We start from the raw sequence: 11,124 nt of genomic DNA, 5'->3' as shown, positions 1-11,124 counted from the left end.
GAATGTTACACGATACTCGTAACTTGGCCTTAGAAAGCAACCAGCGCTTGTAACAATGACGTCAAAATGGGACAACCATGTTAATTAATTTTCGCAATTTTTTATTATTTGGCCACATAGAATCTGGTCTTGGCAGTCAAGCTGTTAAAAAAAAAAAAAAATAAGAACAATGAAGGACGAGGGAAAAATGAAATGAAATTTTTGAGTTTTACGTCCCACGGTTATGCCGGCTACACTAAAGGAGACGGTGATTATGAGAAATGAATGAAATGGTGGAAGAAAGTGGGATGAAACGGGAGAACCCCGAGGGAACCCACGCACAAGGTGTTTGTCCACCACAAAGGAAGGACGAGGGAGACCAGTACATACAGTATAGATAACACAAGCACACAAAGTATACAATGAATTTTTATTTGCTTTTCTTTAGTACGTCACAGTTTAAAAGTTGAATCATATAAACACTAGAATGACATATAGTAGATATCAACATTGAATAGTAGCACCAGTCTTATATTTGATACAATTGTTCCTTGCATAGCATGACTCAGTAGATACACAGTTCTGCAACAAAACATTAAATAAAGTTTACATCTTATTTATAGACACATACACATGGGTATTCTTTTAAAAAATATATTGCTCATACAAACATACATACGCTCATTCGTCCCTTAAGATGATATATGAAGATAATATCAGGTATCGTTAGTTTCCAAGACGGGAAGTAATGCATCTTAACATTCATCTTCAAATAACTACTGAAAAAAATTATACACAAAATACTCCGCACGAAAGTATCCTTATATTTTTATATTACCTTAGCTGCAGTTACAACTGTGAACCTACTCACTAATATCTCGAGAATTAACACTTAAAGTCAAATCAATTTCTCAGATACGTCTTTTGTATGTAAACGGAGAATGTCGTTTCGACCAGAGCTGGTAGTAATTGTAAAAAAGTGCTATTGCATTTTATAGGGACATACTTATATTCATGAAGTGCGAACTTCTCTTAGAAGGAAATGCACTCTTGATGCTTTAGATAGTGTTTCTTAAGGGAAGTTACATTAATGGGTGCAGAGTCACTTTAGGAGGCTGAGTATAAAACACGAAGCAACTTAGAAACACAAACCAACTTATGTTAGGTGGCCGTTAAAAAGCACGAATGCTATTTACACGAGCCAGGGCAGGAAAGCAGCAAGGTGGCCCAAACGTCAACGAGAGGGTTCGTCCTTAGGATGAAGGCGTGTCAGTGATGATGGGTATGAGCGCAAACTACATATGGCTGGTTTCAATGAATAGCCGGCAAAGTCGGGAAAAGTAAATTTTACAGGATAGCAGCTTAAAGGTAAATTTTACAAGTTACCTGATAATTTTGAATTTTATGAATTCGCCATAGCCGCTTCTACACAATGTAGAACTCACCAAAAGAAGCTTACACCTGTAAAATCTCAATTTTCAAAACAAAGTCAACTTAGCCGGTTATTAACTGGAACCAGCCATATGACATCACAACTAACCCACTTTCCAATTGAATTTTCACCAATCCTTTCTTCTTTCTTCTGCATCCTTTCACTACTACGATGTAATTTCTTTCTTTCATTTCTAGTCTCAATGTATTGCATTAAAATGTTAAGCCATGAACAGGCTCATTTCTCTTTGTCACTGTCATATGCTCGACGCATTTCTGACATATTACATCACATCTGATTAACTCACACTCTTGCAAAAAAATTAGTTATGTTCTATTTCCTACAATTTAGAAATATGAGGAATTGAAGATCAGGAATTCCTAATGTTTTATTCCTTCCCATGTCAGGTAATTTAAATTGCTTTTTTTTTTTAATTTTCTTTGATATTTAAACATGACATCAGTCAGTTTCACCATACTTTAGCACTGTTCTCGGACAATATCACCACTGCCAGTACGTTACTTCAAACAGCTCACTGGAACGAATCGGACACTGTTTGGACATCTTTCGTATACTTAGATAATTAAGGATTACGACTTCGGTACAGCACTGCATATTATCGCTTCCATGTTTAAACAGTACGTTCTTATGTGCCTACAAGTGTAGACTTTGTATGAGATATTCTCGCGTTACACGCATGATACAGTTAAGATCCACATATACTGCGACTTCTTAAGTTAATCTTTCGAAATCATTATTCATGTTTCTTCCGTACGTTTTACAAAGCCGTGCTCCCATTAACTGGAATAGCATTAAAAAAATATATAAGAAATGTTTGGACGACTTAGAGAAAACCAGGACTATATTGATTCTTCTTAAGCTACCAAAAGCACGTTTTTATTCGATATGGTCATATAAACAATATATCCTTTGTCCATTTTAAGATATTACAGAGAGGCTTAGCAGGGCTTTCCTATAACTTGTATCAAGTACTGTCGCCAGCAAAAGCACACATTTATCTCATACGTATTACTTCGTCAATTTCCGAGTGAATAGATAAATTTTATTTTAATAAATCAACAAATGTGATCGTGTTTAATTACCAAAAACCGTTCTCGAATCGATCAATTCTTTTAAAAGAATCAGCCAAAAACCATGGATGAGCTTTTGTCATGGATTATATCCAAAACGAAGTCTCATGTTAGCTTGTTGAATCCCCATTACATTGTCGAGTGGAACATGTAAATTGCCTTCTCAATTAAAATATCAAATAGTGACTACACGTATTAATTATCGAGATATTCAATAGAATCGTATATAAAGTGCGGAATTCCTATTATAAACATAGAACCCCAAAAAAAAAAAAAAAAGCAATGAAATGCTTCCATATATAATTACGGACGCTATCTTTTCATGTATGAGATCCAGTTGTATATTACAGTATCAAAAACAAGTAAGAGAATTATTATCGTTTCTTAAGAAACAAAATTTCTTCTCAAGAAAATTCTATTACGTCTGTTTATCCTTGCATTTCTAGTCCTAATAATATTTTCACAAGATAAACAATGACTTTTATGCTGTACAAATCTGGATTTAGTAAACTCATAATTTTACACAAAACTGGCTCAAATCAAACTTGCCCTCGCATGTCTGTTCCTATTTCAATAGCTAAATACATGTTATACCGTAAAAATCAAGGTTGAGTAAACGCACAATTTTAAACGGAATTCATCATACCAAATATCTGATGTAAACTCTAGAACTCATTCTGAGACTTATATTGAAAACCAAGTTCAGATGCACCCATATCGGTGAATCTAAAACGCCAAAATTAGAAAGAAAATTTCATTGTAGAACTCTTTGCTTCGAAGCTAGTTTTTCACGTAAAGTAAAGAATACAACAATAATCACAAAAACAATTATCGAACATTTAAAAATAATTTTCAACCACTTACACTTCAGCTAACATTTTAGATTAAGTAATGACAACAGAAATAGTATGCAAGTGTACAATTAATTGAGAACTCATGTCTAAAAACAAAGTATAAACTGTACAAACACAAAATCAAAAATATAATATTACCATTCTATACTAAATCTACATTTCTAATTCGTCATTTGAAGAAAAGTGCACATGGAGGACTTAATGAATTTAACAAAATAAACAACAATTTATGAAGACCATGTGTCTCAAAAGTCCCCTGACATAGGGTAACTGTTGTTATCAGCGTTACAACAAAATGTAAGAGGAAAAACCGTATCCAAATGTGATATTTTCAATCTAAAGTAAAGGATTTTATTTATTATTATTATTATTATTATTATTATTATTATTATTATTTTTAATCGGACGAGCCGTTTGTGCTGTACGTTCTTTATGCGTCCAATGTTAAATGAAAGTGCAACGTTGCCATTTACCTGGACCCACAACATAAATGAAGTAAAGTTGATGAGGAATTCCATGAAGTTACTGTTTGAAATGGGGGTTTGCCATCGACATGTTAGCATAACAGACAGTAACTTCATTCACTTATGTTGTGGGTCCAGGTATAGGCCACGTTTCATTTTCATTTAACATTGGGCGAATAAAGAGTGTACAGCCCAAACGGCTAGTCAGATTAAAAAAAAAAAAAAAAAAAAAAAAATCCTTCAGTTTAGGTTGAAAACATCATATTTGGAGATGATTTTTCCTCTTACATTTTGTGGTAACTCTGATAATAAAAAAGTTACCCTATGCCAGGGGACTTTTGAGACACCATGTATACAGTATGAATTTTCTTACACTGTTACAAAGAATACGAAAAATAAGAGATCAAGTGAACAAAGACGGTTACATTACAGAGACAGTCTTAACAGCATTTTATCATTATAAAGACTCGGTATTTTATTTCTGAAAGTATTAAGTGGGTGTCTACGTTTCTGTAAACGTTGCTACACCTGTTATATGTATTATTAAAAATGGAAGAACTTCAAACAAGTTGCCACCCAGGGAAATAAAAAGAAAAAAAAAAAAAGTACACCGTACCACTTATCACTCACAGTTCCAGTTCTAAACAGACTATACGGTTCCATTTCTAAACAGGGCCTTTTCGTAAAATTCATGTAATTTTGAATCAGTAAAAGTTACTTTCTCACAATTTAAAAATGCTATTTCGATTTTTAACACAGTCATTTTTCTACTGGCATGACAATTATTTTTTGTTGTTGAATGTGACAGGGATTCGCATTTTTAAATCGTTTAAAGCTAAAAGAATCACATGTGACTCAGTATGTACACACTATATCTAATAGTAATAACATGTTTTTTAACATCAGCACTATTTGTTGACAGAAACCGTTCAAGATTAGATGGAGAAATGCGACAATCACCTATTAACCTATAAAAATAAAGTTAGTTGCGCACAAATTCGTTTTATTTGAGATCTCAGCATTTGCTACTTTTCCCTTCAACTCTCTCAAAATCTTTGCACACTAACTGAACTCTGTGAAGAAGAGCAGTATTGCCTCAAAATAGTTATGATGCTATGTGGAATAACTAATATTAATTCCAATTCTGCCAAAGTGTATCTTAGAGTCCCTACTATGTTCACATATTTCAGTTACGTAGTGTTTTGACATCAACATCAAACTGTTACAGCAATAATCAAAAAAATCTAGTTTTGAATTGGCACTGCTCTTGTCCTCACCGATTAAATTTCTTCATAGTAAGAGCATTACGGGCACGTTGCAAAATATACTGAAGAAAACTCACTTAAAGTTCATTTGAAATAAAGCACCACCAAGCTTTTGGTCGTTAGCTACGACCATCAGTTCGTTACTTTTACAGGTATTGCCGAAAGTTGTAAATTGGTTATAAGTCAGAAAACGGAAGATACAGATAGAAATCGTACAAGACAGTACTCAGCAAAAGTGATGGTAGCGCCAAAGAGACGGATTCAGCATTAGAGACGAAGATTTTACATTTGAAAAGGTTACTGTTCTGGTCTGTAAATCGGCTCTTTATCCTTTCTAAAAACTAATTCAGTTGAATGCTGTGGCTAATGATTGGATATCTAGTTACACATTCTTTGCAAAGAATCTTACAGTAAGTACTTTATTTGAGCATTTAAATCAAATGGGCATCGAATCTTACCAGCCCCTTAGTTATACATGTGTGTTCGCCAATTGTGTACATCCCAATATAGTGAAAATAACTGAACTTCCGAAATGAGATTTTAGCTTACATCAATCCATGTTGTCTTTCACTCAGATTACAATAAATAATTAAAGTACAGTGAAACCTCTCTAAAGCGGACAGCCGTGGGGAATTAAAAATTGTCCGCTATAGAGAGGTGTCCGCCTTAAAGAGGTTTCAATAAATAGGGTAATATGCAATTAGAAAAAAAAATGCATGAATCATGTATTCACGAATATTACCAAAATGTTACTGTACCTGCATTATCCTTCGCCATCCAATTCTTTATGTTCTAGGCACAACATGCAAATAATATGTTGTAGTTCTCTGCACTTTACATTTATCACTACTTAGTAGGTTTTCAGTATGTTGCTTTAATTTGTGGGTAAATTGCACTCCATTAGTGTCTTTTTTGAGACAATATGCGTACCGGCAGGCAAAAAATAACGAAAAATTCTTCTGCTTGGTTAGAGATTCCAGCGGGACAGTAGAATAATGTGTCATCCCAAAAGGCGGGCAACTGCCAATCACTTTTGTATCTAAAACAGCTTGGGTGGGAGTGGAATGCAAGCAAAAAACATAAGAGTGTTGTTAAACGGAGAAGCTTCATCTGGGTTACTGAGCAAACAATTGAGGAGGCAAAATGTTGTCGCACTACTTCCTTGGTGACACATGTATGAATTACTAAAGCTGTATTTTTACAGTACTTTTCAACTTGTTTCTAGAGAAAGTGTCCGTAATACGGAGGTAAATAATACCTATAAAACACAGAAAAGACTGTCCGTGTCCGTACTAGAGAGTGTCCGCTTTAGAGAGGTTTGCCAACATGTTTTTTCCTATTGCAGTGTTTGGGGATTACAAAATATGTCCGTTACGGGAGGTGTCCGCTTTATAGAGGTGTCCGTTAGTAGAGGTTTCACTGTACTCCATTTTTGCTGGTTTAAACTGAAATGGTATGGATTATTATATAACCGATTTTCTTTATACACTACCTCCCCAAGAGCAAATTCAAAGAACGAGCAAATGCAGGACTGAGCCAGGAATCGAATTAGGATCTCTGCCTTATCATGTCGGTGCAATAACCACTACGCTATCAAGTTCACTTTCTGAAAAGCCATATACTATTCATTCTTGAGGTTGGCACTCATAGTTTTACACCAAATGGACTGTATCACAACTCCGGTTGTCCTTGGACAAATCAGCGCTCACATAAAAAACTAATAACGTTTGAATTCAATAGCGTATAATTTTGGATTTTGCTACCTAGATTTAGTGACCTCATACATAAATCAACGACTGAATTATCAACTGAAACACTGTTTTCAGTATTATACAGAGGCTTACGTTGTCCCTACATCAAGAAAAATCTAACTGAAATTGAACGAATTATTCGAAACTTACCTTCATTCTAGCTAATAAAGCTTCATTAATTCAATAGCATACCTAATAGTCTTAAAGTGCGATAGTTAACGAATAATTACGTTAAGGATTGCCAGATGTTATCAGAAACTGTACGGTCTGCACAGAACTGATTTCTTATTGGTAGATATATTAACTTAGATTTGTCCAGAGACAAAGTCTAAACACTATTCCACATATTTTGTATGAAAAGTTATATTCAAAAAGTCTGATAAAGATTAAAAAATTAACAACTTTAAAAGCAAAAATATAAATAACTTTAAAGCAAAATTTATAATTTTAATATAAACAAATGAGATACCTTCTGACTTGATTCATTGAAAGCAAGGTTGTCCTTACTCAACCCTAGTATTAATTTATAAGTGATCTTGCATACTTTTTCTTTGATTTTTCAAGGTAATTGAAAAATACGCACTTAGTCAACCAAAGCACATGACAGAGAAACTCACAACAGACAAAAGTACAATCCAGGACTTACAAAAAGTTCAACAATTAATTATAAACGCTATAAAAATACATATCCTACTGAAAACTCTTTAAGGATATATAATACTCTCACACGCATCAAATGCGAAAATTAAATTTTCTTCAAACCCCATCAAAATCTGCGTAGCTACAGATATACCACATGCATATTTGTTATTGTTTGTCACAATGTTTTCAGCACACAATTGCACAGAATAAAATAGACAATCTCACTGACATTTATTCAGCTAAAGTAATATCTCATTAGACATAGAACACAATAGATTTATATATGCGCTCGCATTTCATAGTATCGCACAGAATTGAAATCCAATCACTGAGTCTTTGCAAATGCAATTCCCAACGCACCTACTCCTGTCTCCACACATTATTAAGAAAAAAAAAATACACGAGATAGATATAGGTTAAAAGTGAACACATCAATACTGATAACATGAGCAATAGATCAGGCTTCAATTTTGCCCTTTTGTTCATCATCTGATTGGTCTCACGTTTATTTTAACAAAAGACATTCACGCAACCATGCACACCTTGTTTTATTTATTTTACAAGATAGGACATCCAGTACACAGTATACAATATGACAGAAGATAAATCTTCGAAGGAAGAGTGTGATTCATAAAGTGCTCCCAAAACATCATGTTCCATTAAAAAAGGGAAAAGTCCATGATAAACTCTTGATTCCAAATTCATACCTCAAAAATAGTACAAATAATTCTGTCAAAATGAACAAGGCAATAAAAATTCACTACACGTGAACAGGTCCACATGAGTGTGCAATACCTGGTAATAATATATACCATATCACATTTTTTTTCACTATCTCCGCAACAGGACAAAACAATTATTACATAAACCTCAAATTCATTTGTTTGTGAAAAATTATATATATATATATATATATATATATATATAGTTTTTATTTTTACCTTGAAAAGAGAGCTTCTTAACTGAAATAATAATTATACATTCTTATGCATTTTTTACACTCATTTTTCTTTAAAAAACGATTACGTCAGACGAATTCAATGAAACCCTTCTGCGTATTGTACTCAAATTCAGAAAAATGATGGAAAGGGTCATGATACAGTATATAACTCGAAAATGTGAGACAAAATAAGGAAATAAAATAATTCAGTCGTATCAAAGATGTGACACGTTGGATAAAATATAAAGGGTGTCTCAAAAGTCCCCGGGCATAGGGTAACTCTGTTACTATCAGAGCTACAACAAAGAGGGAAAATCGTCTCCAAATATGATGTTTTCAATTTAAAGTGAAGGAATTTTTTTTAAATCTGATGAGCCGTTTGGGTTGTACACTCTTTGTGCACCCAATGTTAAATGAAAATGAAACATTGCTATTTACCTAGATCCGCAATATAAGTGAATGAAGTTACTGTCTGTTATGCTAAAGTGTCGATGGCCAACCCTCACTTCAAACATGACCCCATTCACCGTACTCTCACAAAAATTGGCCACCTCCCGTCCCGTCCTTTCCTCCCCCAGCCCCAGGTAAATGCCAACATTGAATTTTCATTTAACACAGGCGGCACAAAGAGTAAACAGCCCAAACAGCTCGAACGATTTAAAAAAATGTCTTCACTTTAGATTGAAAACATTATATTTGGAGACGGTTTCCCTTCTAACATTTTATTGTAACTCTGATAAATAACAAAGTTTCCCTATGTCTGGGGACTTTTGAGACACCCTGTATAGGGAAATAAGGAGAACCATATCACGTAGCCATTCGTTCGCTCTATCTGTATTTTTAAATGCAATCCACCACGCACAAAAATAGTCCAGAGTCTACTCATATTGAGATATAGCATTCAGATCTCCTTACGCATTTGTAAACCAAAAAACGAAATTTCTTGTCCTGAAAACAATAACTACGAAAAGAGTACAATAATTTTGAACAAGAAAAATGAAAAGTTCCGAAAAAAACTGAAAAATTTTCATCGTGCTTCGAACATGTTATTGAAATATTAAGTACCGTACGATGAGATTTTGGGCAAAAGTCACTTCAGTGTTTTAGTCTTCCAAGTTCGTTAACATTTGCTCATTCGGTAACCCAGTCAGGGGTAAACTAAATTTTTCTCCCATTTTACCTCACATTCCGAAAACAAATTGTTTTGTCACATGCATGAACTCTTTCTATCGACTCAAGTCTGACAAGGGAAGTTCGGGAGAAAGCACTTGCCTGCAGAGAAACTAAGCATGGCATTTGAAAGATCAATTCATACTGATTACAACAAGCTAATAAAATTCCTGTGCGGTTGAGAACTGTTGGAGAGATTCACCGTTAAATGCACGATTGCACACGATTTGCACATAGCATGAAACTTCTTCATCCGGATGTTATGATGTACCAACGAAATAATCAAATAAAGTTCGTTCGTGTCCATGCTAATGAATCAGTTCCGATCATCGCAATACACTGGACTGTTTCAGTTTGCATTCCACAAGGTAGGTTACCGAACAAATTATATACGATTTGAATCACCTGCCGAATTCGCTTTTTCGCTTTGATTATGCGAACTGTTCTCGTAGACGGATGCAACGCAATTGCACAAATAAAATGTTCATAGTTCAAGGAAGTCTTTTGCCTGCGTTATTTCTTCATAGGACAGTGATCAATTTTCATCTCTAACCTATCATTATTGTGAACAGTATAATGACTAATTTTAACTAACAAACCCGTTAGTTATTGCAAAAGTTTTTTTCTTTTTTTTTTTTTTCTGTTATATCCGAAGATTTCAATTCGTATGTCAATATTCGTTGTTAATAATGTATTTAACGCCTTTAAGTGCGCATATACTCAATTTTACATATAAACTTCCAAGTGGAATCTCTCAAACAGTTCTTAACCGTAAAGAAATTTTATTAGCTTGTAATCAGCATTAATTGGTCCTTCACACGGCATGCTTAGTTTCTCTGCAGGCGAGTGCTTTCTGCCGAACTTCCCTTGTGAGTGAAATGCGTAAAAGGGTCTAGTTTAATATAAATGTAGTATTCTCTTCTTTGTATAAGCTATGGCGTAAGAATAATTCGTCAAAATTGCTCTCCTTATGGCGTTATCAATTTACATAAAAGCCTGAGATGAAAATTACACACCACGTCATTTTTACTGCCTTCTTGAGAAACAAAAAAGATCCAGTAAACAGAAAATGTGTTTAGTTTACAAACTCTCAATTTTTGGTTGTTGATCACAGGCAAGAAACAAAAGTGTTTCTTCCTATCAAGCTCTTGTAATGGATGTCCCGTATTTTACACAGAAATTTACCCTGCAGATCCGTCACAAATTAAACCGAGTACAAGTAACTTTCCATTTTACTTTTTAAAGGGGGACTTGTAAACGGTGAGAACCATGCCAACGAAAACCTTCCGAAAACAGCCTGGATACTTTTCCATCTGGATTTTTTAACCCATCTTGCTTCTTCCTTTTTCAATTGTTCAATACCCTGGAAAATATCGAAACAAAAATTACATTACATTTTCGAATTGTTTGATAGAAAATCATATAAACTAATTAATTTAAAATGGAAACTGTTTGCACAAGGCTATCAAACAGGTCTCTTGCTCTTACAATACTTTTAACTCATCGAAATCTTAACACTTCTTTCTTTGATCCATA

The 11,124-nt window shown here is 34.1% G+C and overlaps 1 protein-coding gene across 1 annotated transcript in view; it reads right to left on the bottom strand.

Moving 5' to 3' along the window:
- Positions 1–392: 392 nt before the first annotated feature.
- Positions 393–11,124, bottom strand: part of LOC145674528 (palmitoyltransferase ZDHHC3) — a 58,374-nt gene continuing 47,642 nt past the window's right edge. Inside the window, exon 7 of the mRNA XM_081744684.1 lies at positions 393–10,951. Coding sequence (XP_081600810.1) covers positions 10,793–10,951 — 159 coding nt within the window. The 3' untranslated portion in view covers positions 393–10,792. The remainder of the gene's footprint in view (positions 10,952–11,124) is intronic.

The sequence above is a fragment of the Thermobia domestica genome, chromosome 17 (assembly GCF_964235325.1).
Source record: "Thermobia domestica chromosome 17, izTheDome1.hap1.1, whole genome shotgun sequence".
Taxonomy (NCBI): domain Eukaryota; kingdom Metazoa; phylum Arthropoda; class Insecta; order Zygentoma; family Lepismatidae; genus Thermobia; species Thermobia domestica.
This window is presented reverse-complemented; position numbering and strand designations above follow the sequence as displayed.